A 19951-nucleotide genomic window follows, 5' to 3' on the forward strand; every position below is an offset into this window, starting at 1 on the left:
AGCAGTACACTTAGCAACAACCATACATATGACAGACACCAGAGAAGGCATAGAATTACATCTACAGCACTGAGTGCACACACATTTAAAGCATATTTCTGAAGTGATGACATTATGAAAATAGCCTGCATGTAAAAAAATAAATAAAAAAACCCCCTCTGACCTTCATCTCCTGATAAAGGCAGTACACACCTCAGACTTAAAAACCCAAGGCCCACGTTCACCGCCGGACCTCGTGTCAGCGGCTGAGTTACTGGCAGACGTTAGGCAGCGCACATTACTGCCACTCAGCAGCGATGCCGCCCGTCGTAACTCAAAGCTACGCCTCAGCGCGCAGGAAAAAGACATTCCCCGTGTCGCTAAAGCCGCCAATCAGAAGCGGCGGCGGGGACCGGCGGCGGCACTTCGGCCGTTAGCGACAGCTGTGCGTGCAGCCGACGCTCGCAGGATACAAACCCGTCCGTTTTGATATACCGGCGAGAACCAGTCGCATTAGCACTAGCATCTGTACTGAGTCAGTGGCTGTGTGAGTACTCCTGTGAGTATTCAGAAATGCTAAACCAGCAGTGCATTTCAGTGGGAAAAAAAAATGAATTGCGTGTGCATATAAAATGCATTTTTTCATGGATTAGCCATAAAGATGTGAACCTCATAATTCTGCGTGTTTCTTCAGAGGTTCTTTTATTTCGTATCTTCTGTAGCTAGTTCTACAACAAGCATGGAGAGCCAAATTGCCTGCAGCAACTCTGGCCCAGAGTGGGACCAAATGTTGCATGTTAGAGCTGAATTAACACTGGACATTTTGCTTAGCATTGAGCTCTTAAGTGCTGAAACACTCAAAACAATATCCAGCACACTTCACAAAAACAGTCTGTTGACTTTCCAAACTGTTTTAACGAAGAAAAAAAAATGTGTTCCATTGTAAGGCATGGTTAAGGGCAAACGTTGGATTAATGTAGGATGTTCATTCTCTCTCTGGCCTGGATTCAAGCAAGCAAAATTTGTTCCTGATGCAGATTCGCAATTAAAAGCAAATGCCAATCCCCCCTTTTTTTTTGGCAAACGCCAAAAGCCATCATGCACACTGGCCATCCAGTACTAGAGCCCTGTTTTACAAAAAAAACTACTTCCTGTGAATTGCTGATGAGGGTGAGAGGGTGGAGGAGGTTGGGGGGGTGGGCTATTTTTGACAGACAAGAATCCGGCCACAGTCTGACACTATTCTGTTTGTTGTTTTATTAACAAACCCTTCAAAGAATTTAGCACGTTCCGTTTCCTCTGAATCACTGCTGCCTGACCGTGCACAAGAGTGCACACGCAGAGAGAGAGACACATCGAAGAGAACAGCGCAAGCTGCACACTAGAGAAACAGCTAGGGTTAGGGTTACAGCTAGGGTTAGGGTTAGGGTTAGAGCTAGGGTTAGGATTAGCGTTACAGTTAGGGTTAGGGTTAGGGTTAGGGCTAGGGTTAGGGTTAGCGTTACAGTTAGGGTTAGGGTTAGGGCTAGGGTTAGGGTTAGGGTTAGGGTTAGAGCTAGGGTTAGGGTTAGGGTTAGGGTTAGGGCTAGGGCTAGGGTTAGGGTTAGAGCTAGGGTTAGTGTTAGGGTTAGAGCTAGGGTTAGGGTTAGGGTTAGGGTTAGGGCTAGGGTTAGGATTAGCGTTACAGTTAGGGTTAGGGTTAGGGTTAGAGCTAGGGTTAGGGTTTGGGGTTAGGGTTAGGGTTAGGGTTAGGGTTTGGGGTTAGGGTTAGGGGGAGGGGGGATGAATAAATAAATAAATAAATAACCGAAAGGTGAAATCTAGAGAACCTAAACTTGGGCTTCATTTGAATAATATTCCATCCAGTTACACGAGGTTCACGAGCTGCGATTTAACAAGCTACAAGCATCAAAGAGAAATGTTCTGTGGTGCACAGCATGCATATTAAAAAGCTATAATGTTAGAAACATTTCCCTAATTTATCAATTATTTACAGTTTTTTAAGGAAAAGACACAACATGGTGAATGAGCAGTTCCAATATATTAACTGTAAAAAAAATCTACAATTATTGAGAAATGCTTACTCTGTGTGCAACCACTGAAATAACAGAAAGAATGCACACACTCCCTCCCCCCCAAATAAAAATAATGCTGCTTGTTTGTGGGTTTGCACTTAGTCTTCCCCAATTTTACTTTTTCCTGTTTTCTCTCCAAAGCATCTTTGTAACAATGCCTCAGTATAAAGCCCCATACAAATCAAGTTGAATTTAACTGAAGTTGGTGACATCAATAGTATTTTGTGCATGGAAAGAACAAGTCATATATCACAGAAATAAACACATCCATGCAAATGCAGAATTGTGTACAGCAATAACTTGATTGAAGGGCCACTAGATAGCAAGTCAAGTTTAGCTTTAACAATGTTAGCCGATTCAAAGTATTTCTTTTCGTTTAATAAATACTTATGCCAACTAAAGAGTGTCAGGGTTTAGGAGAAAACAATTCTATCTTCTCCTGTTGTGCATGTTGGTCTATCCTCTCTAATGATGCGAGTATAGATGGCTTTAGGTAGGGGAGCCTGTTAGTTAAACTGCTGGCACAGCATCCTAATTTAGCCGCCTTCAATACTGAGATTTGATTCCATCTCTAACAGATGCATGTCGCTTGAAACGACTGGGTTTAAAATAAACTGGGCATGACCACAAATCGCGCGTCGCTTGGAGTTTAGAAAAATAATGAAAAAAGATTTGTTTCTTTCTTTCTGATTGATATCTGCCATTAAAACTAATGAGGGGAACGCTGCCACAGCACACAGGGCCACACACAGCAACAAATAGCCTATTTATTTCACACTGCTCTGAGAACTACCCTGCAAACCTGAATATACAAATCATTAGGTAAAATATAAGGCTGTGCTGTGTCTGTATCTCTCATGTGCTCAGAGAATCATACACACAGCCATCATTAAATGACTATACTGCCCCCCCCACCCCCCCCCCCCACCCCCACTCACACACCACTGAGCAGCTGTTTCTTGGTTTAATATTCAACAAAAAAAGCGCGAATTAAACACAAAATATAAAATATTCCAGCCCATCTACATTTTCAATATCAGTTACTTAAATAAATCAATTGTTTAAGTAAGGGCAAGGGGACTTGTTTACAACACAATTATTGACAGTTTGACAAATTAGCAGACAATTATAACAACTGTTCAGTGAGATTACTATATTTGGCATAGATGCATAACTTTATCGATATTTTCAGGACCGGGGATAATGAAACTGATCATTTACAAGAAGAGGAACATTCAAGTTTAAAGCCTTCCAACCCCATTATCATTATCTTCTTATTTAAATTCTGTGTGTAACTTCATAACACAGTGACACCCTTTTTGCACCTCATTCAGTATCCTCACCATATTTGTACTGTAAATATTCAAATTCACATTATAAATTATAGTATTTCCAATCAGTAGGCTATTTCCTTGCATTAATACTTTTAGCTATATATCCCAGCAGTTTTGTATCATCTGCAAATTTGACTAATGTACTTTCCACGTTACCCGTCAAGGTCATTGACATAAATTAGGAAGATTAGCGGTCCCAGCACTGATCCTTGTGGGACTCCACTTCCAACAGTTCCCTGCTCAGATAATATTCCTCCTACTCTTTGTATTCTAGCAAGTTCTGAATCCACTCTGAAATACCTCCTCTAATTCCTGTTGTGTTCATATTTCTCATGTGGCACCTTATCAAATGCCTTTCGGAAATCTAAGTATATAATATCATAAGCCTTGTTATAATCGAAACACTTGGTAGCTTCCTCAAAGAATACCAGACGGTTGTCAGGAATGACCTTCCCTTGCGAAAACCATGCTGGCTATCCCATAGGATGTTGTTATTTTCAAGAAGCACTTATAACTTGCCTCTAATGATGGATTCCGGTATTTCACTGTGTGAAAGAACAGCGGCAGGATTATTAATCAGCCATGATATAGCCTAATGGCTTTGTAATTCTACAAATATGGCTATCAGTATAAAGCCGCATACGTACATCACTGCTGGAATGGAAAGTTAATCCAGGTACTGCAAGCGCTAACAGACATTGAAAATATGATAATGACAATGACTTGAATTTCATCAGAGTCATTCACCAAAGGACTCAGCGGAGATCATTTACATTGAATCAGCCATGTTCAGGGACACACGGCGCAGTCTGAAGTCTCCACGGGTCCGGTCCGTGTCCCTTCAGTCATTAAATGTGAATAATTACTTAATTCAAAATTTAGCTTGGCAATGATTCTCAAAATTAATTTAGTTCCAAAAGCCGTAAAAATTGAAGAACCCCTCTGAGAATGTTCCGGGTTGCTATCTGTGAGGGAACACTGTACCTGAACACCTTAATTAACATCACTTTCTTCAGACGATATAAGCAACCCAGAAGACGCGAAATGTTCTCACAATGTTGCTAGATGTGTTTTGTCAGTGCCATAATATTGCGACTACATGGCAGCAACATCAGGTTCCCGAGCAACCAGGAAACAAGGGCCAGTGGCCTGTGTCACGTATTAAAACTCTGGCAGATCCTATATGAACGGATTAGCCCCAAACAGGGTGTGTTTTAGCACCCAATAAATCAAACAATTAGATCAATACACGTGTGTGTAATATGCGCTTTTATACAGCTGACTTAATACATTACTTAATATGTAAAATGTGCCGTGAATGACCCTGTAAATCCGCAAATGGCTCTCCTGCTTCTAACTGATTTACCGCCTCAGCAACCTCTTCCTGTACAGGCCTCGGGCGACCACCAATCACAGAAAGGTCACGCGGAGCGAGATGGGTTTTAGCGTAACCAGAAGGTAAATGGTAAATGGTAAATGGACTGCATTTATATAGCGCTTTTATCCAAAGCGCTTTACAATTGATGCCTCTCATTCGCCAGAGCAGTTGGGGGTTAGGTGTCTTGCTCAAGGACACTTCGACACGCCCAGGGCGGGGTTTGAACCGGCAACCCTCCGACTGCCAGACAATCGATCTTACCTCCTGAGCTATGTCAGAAGGGGCGAGCCGCGTCCGCGCACCGTAAAGGCGCGCCGTAAATCCAAAAAAACGGGCCCGCTCGTTACCCGGCGACACCGAGGAGGGGATGCGGACCGGTATCGCCCGTCTTCAGAAGCCACAGGAATTATTCCCCAGTCCTCAGAGCTCGGCTTTAGTGGGGTAATATAAGGCGGATAAATATTTAGTCGGAGGACATGTATATGGCCGTCTGGTCCGGCGACTCAAGATACTTACGCGTCTGGACCACTTACAGTATTGCAGATTTTATGTTCGAGAGTCCGCCGTACATTACATTACAGGCATTTAGCTGACGCTCTTATCCAGAGTGACTTACACAACATTTCATGTGGCACTTACATGGCGTCCATTTTATACAGCTGGATACATACCAAAGCAATGCCGGTTAAGTAGCTCAAGGGTACAACGGCAGGGTCATACCTGAGAATCAAACCTGTGAGCTTTTGGGTACAAGACCAGCTTACCCATTATACTACACTACCGGCTTGTCCTGCTAAATTGCCAAGTCTCAGCGTAATGATGCACCCCGCATCTTAGAACCCAAAATACCACCCCCCCCCCACCCCGACTGTGGTAGTCAGCGGGGGTGGGAGGGGGGCGTAATTGGCTTGGAGAGGTGAAGGTTTCAGTCCACAGGATTCTCCCCACCTCAGTACACAGGGCCTCTCTCACTGATTGGCCACTTGCCAGTCTGGCTGGGCCAGCTCTGCACAAAGCGAAAAATAGCCGGAACCTGGGGACACACACACTGACACACTGGACCAGCACCGAGGGAACTGTGGCAGTGAGGCGGGCTTGTAAGCACGACGAGTCGTTTCCAAACTGCGACAAAATGTGACTTAAAAAAAGCTGAAAATGAGGGAAAAAAATTTTTGTTTCAGGCCCAATGTGTGGAACAGAGGGTGGAGGGCTGGAGCGAGGGAGGATTTCTCTCTTTTTTACGTACCCACGCGCATTTCCTCCCGTCTGATGCTCTCGCTGTCGTGCCAGTCCCTTCTCCTCAGGCCGTCCGTCCAGGCGGCCACGTGTCCTTCGCTGGGGCCGAACGAAAATCCCTGAGGGAGGGAAGAAGAAGAAGAAAAATTAAGTTTTTATCATAACTTCTGCTCTAAAGATGAATGGTGGAACGCCAAGGTCAATTTCCCAAAGCCACGATATAAAGGAAAAATAATTACATCCACATTGTCACACAGGGTTCACTCAGGAGCCGAAGCGACTATCATCTGGATCCTAGCAGAATGTACGGCTACAGCGAGGCTTTCCTCTGTGCATTTATCAAACTGTGACCTGGTACCGCTGCAAGGTTTCCTGCATGAGACCGACCCAGCCACAGCACAGAGCCGTCCAGTATAACAGTCCAGTGTAATAGTCCAGTGTAATCGGCCAGTATAATAGTCCAGTGTAATCATCCAGTATAATCGTCCAGTATAATCGGGCAGTAAAACAGTCCAGTGTAATAGTCCAGTGTAATCGGCCAGTATAATAGTCCAGTGTAATAGTCCAGTGTAATCATCCAGTATAATCGTCCAGTATAATCGGGCAGTAAAACAGTCCAGTGTAATCGGCCAGTATAACCGTCCAGTATAATCGTCCATTATAATCGTCCGGTATAATCCGGTATGATAGTCCAGTATAATTCAAAGACAGCGCCGCTGTCTCTATTGATCTCGCAGACATTTCGACCGCTGAATTCTAATCCGCCTCATCTCGCTGACAAGCACTGGCGGACGACTTCCAATATAATTACTCACATTATTCTTAAAAAAAAATGCCTGAAAGACAAATAGAAAACTAATATTATTATTTATTAATACTGGTTCAAACCATTCAATTCCTTTCCCTTCAATTCCATTCACCTCTACTCCATTCCATCCATTTATCCATCCATTTATTTAGGCTATTTATTGGCATCGGTCCCATTATACTTGCAGCAGAAACCCCAGGACGGGTGATCACTTCAGCTGCAGTTTCATTGCCCGCGCGAGCGATCTGGGGCATTACCATAAAACAAGAAGCACGGCGCGCATTCATATCTCTCCAGCCCTGGGGGAATAAGACTCGGTGTTGAATCCTGGGGCTCGGAGTTCACACCACTGCAGACCTGGGTCCTTTGGAACGGGAAGAATATGGGATTTTTATTCTCGCTGGCATGCCGCGGTACTGTCTATGTACTATTAACTGCATGGTGAAAATCCTTTTCACTTACAAAGAAAGTTCCATATCAGTATGCATTACCACCCCAGTCATGTGTGTATCATATCATGGTTTACTCCTGAACACACACACACACACACACACACACACACACACACACACACGCACACGCATGCACGCGCACACACACACACACACACACAAATAAAGATTCACTATACAAATACTCCTTAGACAAATAGGGGAGAAAAAAAAAAACAGAAAAAGATAATATCTTAAGCTGAAGCTGGCATTGTTTACACCTGCAGTGCTGCACCTTTGGAGACCTTTCACAGTTACACAAAGCCGTTCGCGGCACAAAACAATAACAAATGACTGTTTAATCTTCGGACATCTTAACGGAAGGAAATGCGTTAAAAACTCTGCGGGCTCTGCACACCAGCCCCACGGGCCCGGATCAGGCAGAGAAAGAGATTCAGGGGGAAAAAATATCACCGAACCACTTCTTTACAAAGCGAGACACGCCACGGCAGAGAGCACACATATTTCCTTTCCCAAATCTGCTCTCGGTCCGTCCGGGGATTTGAAAACCAGCAAATCGAGCTTTTTTTCCCCTCTTCCTCTCAACTTTACCCCGGGAAAAATGACAAGTCGCTCGAAAATTGTCCGTTCACGCTCGGTGAGCAAAAGATGCATGCGAGGTGGTATGGAAAGCAAAGGATCGCACCAGATATCTTTTCAAATTTAACCGCAAGCAGAGGTCGCTTTAACCATATAATTTAAAACTGGGTGTTCACCATGGATAAACTGGAATAGCTTCCCACAGTCCTGTCTGCTTCCACCTTCTGAGATGGAATACAAGGTTTCCAACAGTCAATGGGACCAATTAATGGAATAATAATAATAATAATAATAATAATGCCCTGCGATAGATTGGCGGCCAATGCACACTGGGATGGGTTCCTTGCCTTTAGTGTGGGTAAGCAGGTATAGATAATGGATGGATGATAATAATAATAATAATAATGATAATGTTTAAAATTTCAGAGGGGACAGTGGATAGCAGGACACTGTGGACTGGCTGTAGCTGCAGGTATGATCGCACAGGCACAAGAGGGCAGGGACGCTCAGGTGGACTGGACTCCCCACGCAGTGAAGCGGTGAGCAGACCGCGCCCAGCTCCCAGCAGCCCCGCCGGCAATAAAAGGAGCGGCTCGGTTCAGCCGCTCACGGCTGCGCCGCATTGAGCGAACGCGCTGGAGCGCGACGGGGGAGGCGTGGTGAAACGGCTCGGCGAGGGCTGGAGCGTACCCGTCGCAGAAAGGGGTGGACAGCGCGCGCATGGCCGGGTCCTGTCGAGAGGACTTCAGTCAGAGCGGAGCGCCCGCGCGAACAGAGTCGCTGGACTCGAGGCCACATGCCAGAAGCCAAAATGGTGCCAGTCAAAAAAAATAAAAAAACAGCTTTTCACAAGGGGCAGCGCTTGCTAATGTGCATTTTGGCTGCAGTTGATGCTCACTGCAGCACTGTATTCAACTGTAGCCTAAAAGCAATGAGATATTGGCATAGATTATTAACAGAGTCCATTAAATAATAATCTGGTAATTCTAGGACAGAGGGAAGGTGACAAAATAGCAAATTTATTTACACAGTTATCCGGGGTACGCCAACTTGTTAAACTACTTCCCATTCAAAGGCATTGCTTACTTTCGATAGTTATCAGGAGCAACTAGTCACAAATAGCAAGGAGAAATAAAAAATGCACTCAAAAACATGGCCCGTGTCCCAGGATGACAAGGGATTAGAATTGAGAATATGATTTCTTAAAAGTACAGCACTTCATAGTACATTAATACAAGGTTTCATACAAATTCCATGGGGAAGACTTTGTGTGTGTGTTTTTAATCAATCTGCTGTATTATCAAAATAACTGTAGTTACCATATGGGTGTACAGCAATCAGTCAGCCACTGAAAAATGAAACAGGCCTGGAGCACCTGGTCTTTGTTCTCTTTCCAACCAGGGGAACAACGATAGCATCGACAGTGCCTGGCCTTACCTGTAGGTCACCTGTTCCTCAGGCAAGCCAGGGGCATTTCTACAGGGTATTAACCTGGGCTGACAGCTAGTTGGCTAATGCTTCATACAGTAGTACTGCAGGCTTGCCCCCAAGCCCAGGATAGCCAAGAGGAGGAGGAGGGCGTGTATCTTGGGTAATAAATGGCCTGGAAGTCTTCTGATCAATACCGACTTCTGCTTACTGCCTAGGTAGCCCAGTATCATTCACACGTTTCAAATGTATCCCCCTTGTTGTGCATTAGATCTGCACATAATAAGCTTCTTTTTCCTGTTGTTGGTAAACACCTACCACCGCAGGATTAAATGAAGTATGACGTCATCAGTCATTAGCTAGGAAACAGACTAAATAAAAATGGCTCTCAGCCTTTCTTGGTTATTTTCAAAGTTAACTTCTGAAGGTTAGAATTGAGCAAATTTGCCCTGACAGGAATGGTTCAATTCACAGGTAAGTTATTTTTACATTTCATATGTGTGAAAGCAAGCTATGCGACCACAGGCTTTAAATTAGAGGTATAGTCGCACAGGAAGGAGGGGGAATATTTCAATATTAATTATGGTACTAAGATACCAAGTGAGATGACAGGAGAGCTGCTGCTTCGGCTTGGATCCTTACGGTACGTGAGAAACATTTTCTTTTTTATTTTTATTTTTAGGGAATACTCATGGCGAATAATGTACTTAAAGCTCATTCAGAAATGAAAGGATTTGCCTTCACTCCAGAATCGGGGGAAATAAATTCACACACGTTAGGAATTATATCCTTTAGATCTTCTCGTAGTTTGCTTCAGGAAGAGGGTTTTTTTTTTCTTCTCCCTGCCGCTAACGCAACGCTTGGAGGGAGACGGCTCATCCCGTCGTCTGGGGGGGGCGGGGGCTCACAGCGTTTATGACGCATGAAATTGAGTCTCGTCTCTTTTGATAGTGTACAGTAAGCTGACAAGTCAACTCTCAAGACCCAAAAAAAAAAAAAAAAAAAAACTTTCTTTCGGGGAAGGTCCAGAAAGCCTTTACTGCAAGGGCCAAAACATGGCATACATGATTATACACTAACCAAAATTATCTGGACACTCCCTGGGTCTGGGGCTGTTTTTCAATGTCTGGGCTAGGCCCCTTGGTTCCAGTGAAGGCAAGTCTTAATGCTACAGCATACAGTGACATTCGAGATGATTCAGTGCTTCCCCAGCAGTTTGGGGAAGGCCCTTTCCTGTTTCAGCATGACAATGCCCCTGGGCACTCAGCGAGGTCCATATAGAAATGGTTTTGTTAAGATCAGTGTGGAAAAACTTGACAGTCCTGCACAGAGCCCTGACCTCAACTCCATCCAACACCTGTCGGATGTCAGGAGTCCACATACTTAGCATAATCCAAAATTAATATTTTTCAAAATGAATAAAAAATATATAATAACCCAAAAAGTTAAATATTTATTTTGCTCTGCTTTTATATATTATTTTATATTATATAAATCAATTATATAAAACACCACTTTTTAGATAAAACACAGCACTGTAAGACTACACAGTAGCACTATGCTGTAATCAAGGGAAAAAACAGCACACTTGGACCAAATGCGTTTGATGCATTTCCTCGTATGGGGAACACCAGCCAGTGACCTTGTGGGAGGGCTACGGATAGCACTGCTCATCCAGCCTAATTTTTTCTAATGAGTCTGGGTCTGGGACGCCTATCAGGGGCCCGTCGAGGGGGGATCAGTCTTAATGAAACAGAATTTATACCCGTCACCCTCTGCCTCGGCTTAAAATGGAATCCAAAACACATCAAGGCTGCTTTTCTCTGATTGATTCTGGTTAATTTAGCAATTAGGCCGCTGGCTCTGCTGAGACAGCACGGGGATATTAAATTGCAAAATGTACAAAATGTACCGCCGGCATTTCCCTGAAGTTCATTAAGGTAGGCAGTGACTCCAAGCGGTTGCTTTTTGCGCGCTGATATAAGCACACGAGCACGCGCGCTAGCACAAACGTGCTAACGTAATTACACGAATCCACTGCATCGGTGCAAAAAATTCATTATTTCGACTCACGGACGTATTCGCAAGTGCATTTTTGAAGACGGGTGGTGAAAAATGCATTTAAATTGAACATACAAAAGTAAAATAAATCCTGATGATTTTCACTGATGGAATTTTTTTTTCCCAAGAAAGGTTGTCTTTATACCAAGCGTTAGGGTTTGAATTCCATACACAAACATTTGAGTCAAAAAAAGAGTCCGAGCCACAGACTGAAAGGAGAACCTCATTCTGATTCTCAGAACAGCCTTGGCGGCCAATTTTAACTAAAACTCAAATAAAGCCAAACCCCCCTCCGTTCATATCAGACACCCTCGGCCCACCCGCAAGACACCCTCACACAAATCGTGTATCTGCCAGCACAGAGACCCATGAATTCACATGAAAATTTCAATCTTCCCCACAGGAATGTTTATCAAAGTCCAGCAAGGCAATGCTATTCAGCCTCCTCTGCTCAGGAATGCAAGACAAAACCAGGATGCGCACAGAACGGCCTTATTTTCTGTCCAACCCGCCCTGCCACCGGACTCGCTTGATTTGGTTATGATTTGCTAGAGGGGTAGATTTTCGAATTCTGTCACATCGAAAAAAAAAACAATTTCAGAATTCTGCACTTGTCTGCTCTTAAAGGATGTCGGTTTTTTTCCCCCTCACAAATCTTCCGTTTAGCCTCATTAGCCAATAATTTAAAACCTGCATTATCTCTGTGTCCGTCACTACAAAAACACCCTGGGTCAAACAAGGCTTTCAGACTGACTGACTCTATAGGCTCTATAGACCACTAAGTCCTGTGGAAGCAGTACCAAGCCTGTTCTCAGGCATTACCCTTTGTCTTTCAAGAGGAAAACAAAACAACTTCCAAATTGCCTGTGACTCACCAATAAGCCACTTTGAGCCCAGTGTCAGGTTCTTGTCATTCCAAAGTGATATATTTGCCCAGTGAGGATAACAATCTCAACACCTTGTATTTAGCAGATCCATCTGATCCATCCAAGATGAAGAATCTAAAACAACGAGATGGGGGGGGTTATGAATGTGGGTATAAATTAGCTACAGAGAGTTGGAATGACCGCTTTAAATGCACTTTTTTTTTGCACATTTTCACGAATCGCAGGGCTCCCCAAAATAAACCTAGCCTTTTGTAGGCCAACACAGGTCCCTAGGAAGAAGCAACCTCCAGTTCCGCTGATTAAAGTCGTTTGAAGAATACGGCCAAGCCTTACTGGGGGGCTCAGCTGACCTGTATCTGAAACGCAGCACGCTAGGCTAGCTCGGCCACAGGGACACCTGGGAGACTGCTCCGGCGATGGTGCCAAAATCTGCCCCGCCCCACGCGGGCCTGCCAACGGAAGCTCGCCAAACGCAAAGTCTCTCCGCCCCCACGTGATGGGACGACAGTGAAAGATTTTTTCTCTTTCCCTCTCTTCCGAACGCTGCTTTCCGTGCAGCTGCAAAACGGGTATTCTCTCGTGCCAAACAGTCAAATTTCACACACCTGTCTCACACGCTGAGCACAACGTGTTCGGCAGCAACGTTCCTGTCGCGGTGTGAGCCTCCCGTAAACCATCGCTGTCCAAATAATGCAATGTGTCATTTTAAGTGTTCATAAGGTCTAAACGAAATGCTCGGTTGATTCTAGTGATCAGTTTGTTTCTCTTTTAAATTGCGAAATAGGAATCGCAATTGGAATGACACAGTTTTGCAGACAGTGTTTTAAGAGTTAAAAGCAGGCATCTCACATAGGACAGCTGCATATAAAAATACATTTAATAAAATGCACATATTTAGAGTTTTTTGTCAAGGATGAAAAATCGCTTGAATGCTAATACCAACTGTCATAAACTTTGGTTCCTCTACTTCTGTCCTAAACATGACAAAGGCACAATGAAAAATGTGCACCATGTCAGGACAAGAACATCAAATGTGTACAGTGTCACGACAAGAACATCAAATGTGTACAGTGTCAGGACAAGTACATCAAATGTGCCCTGTGTGTCACAACAAGTAGGCTACATCTAATGTGCACCATGTCACGACAAGTACGTCAAATGTGTATTGTCACGACAAGTACATCTAATGTGCACCATGTCACAAAAGGTAAATAAAATTGATCTTAAAACAGTGAGTAACACAATGGCCTGGAAAGCTTAGTTTAATCTCTCCAGCGAGGTCACAAACAGCAAATGTTAGCACACCGAAAGGAGTAACAAACACAGAAATAGTTCAGATTATCTGCTTGCGTAGTCAGCTTGCGCTCCAGCAGCTCCGCACAAACGAGTTCACAGCAGTTTCATGCTACACTTCATAGAAAGATGAGATGCGTAAAAGATGACACCCGCACACACACACACCTGCGCACACACACACATGCACGCACCTGCACACACGCACACACACACACACACACACCCAAACCTGTACACACAAACACACACACACATATACACGCACACACACCCGGGCGCGTGCGCACACATACACGCACACAGAAACACTTGTTTTTTTGATACGCAAATGTATACAAATAAACTAGCATATCACCTGCCTTCCCTGCCAACATGCTAATGCGAGGACATTTGACTTTTGGGTGGGGGGGGTGGTGTGGGGGTTTTCGCAGGTGGAGGCAGAGGGGCGCGATGAGCGAGATTACATCTCCGTCCCGGGACGGTACGGTGAGTGATTGCAGTCGCCGGGAAACAGCTGGCGGGCACCTGCGAGTGGAATGCGTAATTGGGGGGGGGGGGGGGGTGACCCGGGGGGGTGGGGTGGTGGGGGGGAGGCAGCGCGACGAGGTGCAGCTGCATTACATGCGTCGCATGCCGCACTGTTTGATTTTTACATTAACCTCCCAGCCCTGGGGAAGGGAGCCTGATAAAGTAGAACACAGACACTCGCTCAGGACTCGCCTCCTCCCGGGACGGATTAGACATCTGCTTAAATCGCGGGGCCCGCGTGCGAACCACACACAGTGTGATTATCACACCGAGCCCGTCCCCGAGTCTGCACTTCCCAAATATTCCGTGAGGTCACACCGCGCACGCAATCCGATTCGTTCTCAGGGCTTTTAAGCCACCTTTCTCCAGCCAATGTATTACATTACGCGAGTTGGCATTTAGCAAAGAGACATTTTCAAGAAATTAGAAATTCAATTTCCTCTCGATGGTTCTTTTTTGTCCGCCTTAACTGAGGTGGTACTATTTTCGGGGGCAGAATCAGACAGAATGGTTTCTAATTTCACATCTCATTGTTGGAAGAGAAAGCTCTTTAGATAAGAAGCGCGGTTAGGAGTTAACAAGGATTCTTTTTGACGAAATTATCCTGCAACTAAACTCTGTTTCTCAGATATACCACAGAAATAAGGTTCACACCATATTTATCCAGATAATAAAAGAGTGATTGTTATTAATTTGTATGTACAGGCTGTCTCCATCCAAACCATTCCATTTTGGTTCAGCTGTCACATATTTCGGCAGCTGACCAGCATAATTTAGAGATTAATAGAACACAAAATCCAATAAGGAATCTGTCAATGAAATTCCTATGCCTGTAGTAACAACAAATGCATATATAGTAATTGGTTCAATGAATTAACTGCAGATGACATCATATACTATGCCGTTGCATTTTTTCCCCCGTAAAACCTACTACTGCCTAATTTGCAACATTTTTGATGGACTTTCATTAATGCAAATGCCAATGAATACTGGTCACAGGCTGTAAACCACCTCATTTTCTATTTATTAAATGCCATCTTGTTGCAGAGTAATTATCCGGTAATAAACCGTATTAAATATGATACAGGAAATCTAGATTATTTGGCATATATAAAATCTATATTATTATATTACATTATGTTTATAACAGGTGAGGTGTGCGTATATCTGTGGTACTCTGCTATGATTTTATACGAGCCGAAAGATGGGGTCTATTGGAAGTCGTCTGTGTGATTATTCAATGGTGTCAGCACATAAATCGCATTTACAGTAGTAGATTACAAGACAGCTGGGTTTAATATAAGCTAATGATTATTGGATAATTGTCTAATTAGTTATGCCATCTACATGGCAACAGGGAAACAAGTAGATGTTCTCATTTCCTCCCACATAAAACACCACAACGTTTCAATTAACAACGAGAGGAACCACAGTTGGAGATCTGATCTACACTAGGACTTGAAGACGTCTGAAAACAACGTCCACATCCTACCGTATTTCGCAGATGTGAGCTCCAACTGTGATACCTCTCATTGTAAACTGAAATAATTGAAAACAAAAACATCTACTTGTGATGTTTCCTGGTTGCCATATGGATGGAAAAACTAATTGGATAATTATCAAATAATAATTAGCTTATAACATGCCAAGCTGACTTCCTCCCCACTGTCTAAGTGTGTTATTCATTTCCTCGTGCCGCAAATTAAAAGTTAAACTTCCTTTAAAAAGTCTGGTATACTAGGGAAAAAAAGGAAACTCCCATAAACTGACCAGGAAATCCTGTTTTATTTTCTTTCAAGACCATGTGCAAAAACGTCATTAGGTCAGATGCCATAGATGAGACCATTTTATTCATATTTATAAACAGGAAAATCACAAAGCTACTTACACAGTGTGTTTCTCCTGTATGGATATTCCCTTTAAGTTCACTTCTGGATTGGCAGCCAACTAAATACTTACATGGCTGCCTGCTTAAAGTGTACATTCCTTGTTTAGTATGCAATGAACATGGTCTTCAAATGACCAATATCAAATAAAGAAAGAAATATCCCAGCCCTATAAAACAGGCTTAATATGATTTTTTATGTATAATTTATCCAGTAAAAAAAATATGATTTGACAGCAGAGGGTCTTTAACTGAATCTGGCGGATACACATGCTAACAGGGCTCAGCGGCGATCTGCTCTGATTGCTGATCGTTCAGGACAGAACACTGTTATGGCTGAACCTGGTCTGGTTGCCATGGCACTATGAACAAGAACCACTTGCTCACTTGCTAAAATATCCAAAAACTGCTTGAATACTACACCTTGTTTGACACATGGCATCTTTGAATATGTGGTCTGTGATTTGACTGAGGGTATGTTTATTTTATCTCTGAGTGCTTTTAATGGGTTTTTTTGTTTTGTTTTGTAATTTACCTACGGCTCAGCGAATTGGGACCAAACCAGAACCAATTTGTTTGGCTACTTTAAAGTGCGACCCTTAAAAACAAATCAAGAGTTCCAACAGGAAATATCACACAGTAGCCTCTCAAGGTCGATTTTTTAATTTGTTTGTTTTAAATCCCTACGAGAGCATTGTTTTTTCGCTCCACATTAAATTAATATTGGTTCTCCTCAGTTCGGCTGTATATTAATAGACTATTATGTGTTCACCTTAATAAACGGTGTATTGTAATTGAGATTGTGTGTGTGTGTGTGAGAGAGAGAGAGAGAGAGAGAGAGTGATAAAGAGAGAGTGAGAGTGAGAGAGTGAGAGAGAGTGATAAAGAGAGAGAGAGAGCGAGAGAGAGAGTGATAGAGAGAGAGAGAGAGAGTGATAAAGAGAGAGAGAGCGAGAGAGAGAAATTATACATCACAGATGGTGGAATGAAGCCGTTTCTGTGGAGCAAGCAGTCTTAAATCTTAATTAACATGTCCAAAAACTCACCGCGCACACTTTCAGAGGCTTCATTTCCATTTTATACGCACGCAGTTCTCACAGACTGAGCTGAACGCGAACCGCTTAAGAAGGCACGCCAAGGAAGTAACTGAGAGCTTCATCGTTTACCCGGCACTGCTGAAGGACCAAACGGAGGGAGTAACACCAGAGCGAATGTTGAGCGAAGAGCAACGTCCTCCATCGACAACCGTTAACCTGCGAGCGGCTAGCGAGCTGCTAAGGAGCGCCAGCGCCTAGGTAATCAGAAGAGCCTATCATAGCCTCTTCACTAGCCTACACTTTCCATGGTTTTATAAACACCTGGCAGTGGGGCCTCCCAGTCAGCCATCAAATAACCCTGACTAAGTGTTTCACACAGGACGTGGACATGTAGCGGAGGCAGAAACACTGGGGGTATTCCAGGCCCGGCTTGATACAGTGTTAGATACTATCTGGCTTTTAGGTAAACTAAGCATTAAGTACAGTTCAGTGGTAGGAATACACGAGCAGTGTTGGGCTTAATGGCCTGTTCTCGTCTTACGTTGTGTTACAGAGGTTTGGCGGTTTTTTTTTGTAAATGTTTTGCAACATCCATTATCCATCCGTTACCTATACCCGTGAGAGGCAGGGATACACCCAGGTCGCCATGGGCCCACACACCTCATACGCACACCTATGGGCAATTTAGAGCCCACCTGCATGTCTTTAGACTGTGGGAGGAAACCGGAGTACCCGGAAGAAACCCCCGTGGCCACTGTTATAGCAAAAACATTCCCAAGCTCCTCACAAAGAAATCAGACAGAATTAAAGCATAAAGCGTGATGCTTACCGAGTGAAAATCAGTGTGCAAAGCCAAGTACGACATAGCGAGAACTACATGTTGTGCGGACTTTGTGTATTCTTTGCATAGTCACAGATTTTTAAAATGCACAAGCATTTACCAAAACAAACGTACCACAAGCCACTGACAGACTATTTTGTCGCCTGTCTTCAGAATATTATTGCAGGCAAAGACTTTATTTTGCTGATCAACAACTTTAGGAGAAATGTTTAATTAATTGAGGTTTTGTGCGGAATTAATCAGCAACCCAGACAGACTCGAAGCCAAGTTCACCATCTGGACAACTGCAAGGACATCATCATAATTAGCGACAGTTAGAAGACAAGGATTTTCCCTTGTATGCAAACGATCTGGAACACAGAAATGACTGCACATCCATACTCAATCACAGTCCTTTGTGCAGTGGGATGCATCAGACACAGACTGCATATAACACTCAGTGTGCTTACTGATGTAGAAGTTAAAGATTAACAAATTGCACATTCATAGACATACTGCTCCTGAAGTAAAGAATGCTTATCTTATGCACCTATCTTGTTGTTGCTTTAGCCATCCTTGAAAAATGATGATGGCTTGTGTATCCGAGATCAATAAAAACATATCGACTACATCATCCTTATGCAGGATTTACTTTGTAAAAAAAATAGAAAGTATTCAAAATACGTGCAACGGATCAAATTAAGATGCAACTTTGGTTTAAAGTGAAACAATACAATTAAAAAATGGGGAGGAACTTTCAAAGTTGGCACTGTTAGATGGGGCTGGCCTTATCCTAATCCTCACCCATCTTGCAGTTTGTGGATTATTATGGCAGTGGTTCACAACTCTGATCAATAATAACATTCCCCATAGCCTACTGCCTATTAAACACATCTGAAACAGTAATAAATGAGTCTTAAAAGCTGGAATGGTTGAAAAACTTGCAACCTCGCTCATCGAACCAAGGATCCTCCAGTCAGTCAGTCAGTCAGTAAACAAATAAGTGGAAAAAGCTGCTTCAGGTCTACATGCAGAAATTAGCATTATTTTGCTGAAACTGGGCTTGAGAAGCAAGAGCGAAAGCACAAACACCTTTATTACCTCTAATACCATGGCCCAATTCATGTGGAAAATGAACAGACTAAAAAACAGGGTGTTCTAAGCATTCATCAGGGCGTCTTTCTTGTGTCTTGTTTTTATCTTGAGTCCTATCAATGAGTATGCCTTGAGCGCAGGATAATCTCATCTTCTCATAATAATAATTTTAACACACAACTGAGACTACCTTATCTTTATTTTTGTTTCTAGCCTTTAGCCAAAATTTTAAAAAGGATATTTTTTAAAAAATCATAAAGAATCATCTTTAAATTACCACTGGGTGCCATCAAAAACACCTGCTGCTGAGTGTGTGTCTGTAAAACGTCTCAGCACGCATGCGAACAGCTCACAAGCAAGTTGTACAGCTGCAGCGGAAGATTTTTTTAACCAGGAAAAAAAAGAAAACACTGTTTAGAGCTGCATTGAACGTCGCGTCTACAAAAAAAAGGAGCTCTCATTTCCACTCCTCCTGTCGTCACGTTAGCCTGAACGCCAGGATCATTTTGTGGACTTGTAGCTTCGGCGGCGCGGCGCGTCGCGTGTCCTCTTTTGAAAAGAACCCAACTCTCCGTAACTCTCGCCGTCTTCCGGAGTCTGCCTTCTTGTCGTCTCTCGTCACGCGCTGGAGCAGTTAGAAAAAGCTGACAATAACAAACATGACAGTCATCCAGGATGCGCACACAGCGCATATCCTGTGTGAAATAAACTGGGCCTCGGGGGGGGGTCTGCTCTAGCCTGCATTTCAGCCCTCCACCACCAGGGGAGCAATGGAGCAACGTTTTAAAGCCGAACGCGTCAAACAATCCAGTGAAATAATCATTCCGGTTAATCACTCAATTACCACCTAATCAGGCACGTGATAAGAACGGCACTGCAGTTCATATGTGGACATTATCTGTAGTGAATTACACAATGCAGCAAATTAATTAAAGCATCCACCAGGAGCATGTAAAAACAGGAGGCGGGTAACAGGGTTGGGGACAAAGCCTATTCAAATTCCATCACAGTAAAATGGCCAGTATCAACTCTAACAGAGTTTATGTAAGTCCATTCTGGCCATAGTGGGCTCA

General features: G+C 43.5%; 1 protein-coding gene across 2 annotated transcripts in view; it reads right to left on the minus strand.

Moving 5' to 3' along the window:
* Positions 1–19951, minus strand: part of LOC135260053 (polypeptide N-acetylgalactosaminyltransferase-like 6) — a 142019-nt gene that overhangs the window by 95221 nt on the left and 26847 nt on the right. For both annotated transcript variants that reach the window (XM_064345179.1, XM_064345180.1), the window contains one exon: positions 6013–6121. In XM_064345179.1, coding sequence (XP_064201249.1) covers positions 6013–6121 — 109 coding nt within the window. The remainder of the gene's footprint in view (positions 1–6012; positions 6122–19951) is intronic.

This window comes from Anguilla rostrata, chromosome 7 (assembly GCF_018555375.3).
Source record: "Anguilla rostrata isolate EN2019 chromosome 7, ASM1855537v3, whole genome shotgun sequence".
Lineage (NCBI taxonomy): Eukaryota > Metazoa > Chordata > Actinopteri > Anguilliformes > Anguillidae > Anguilla > Anguilla rostrata.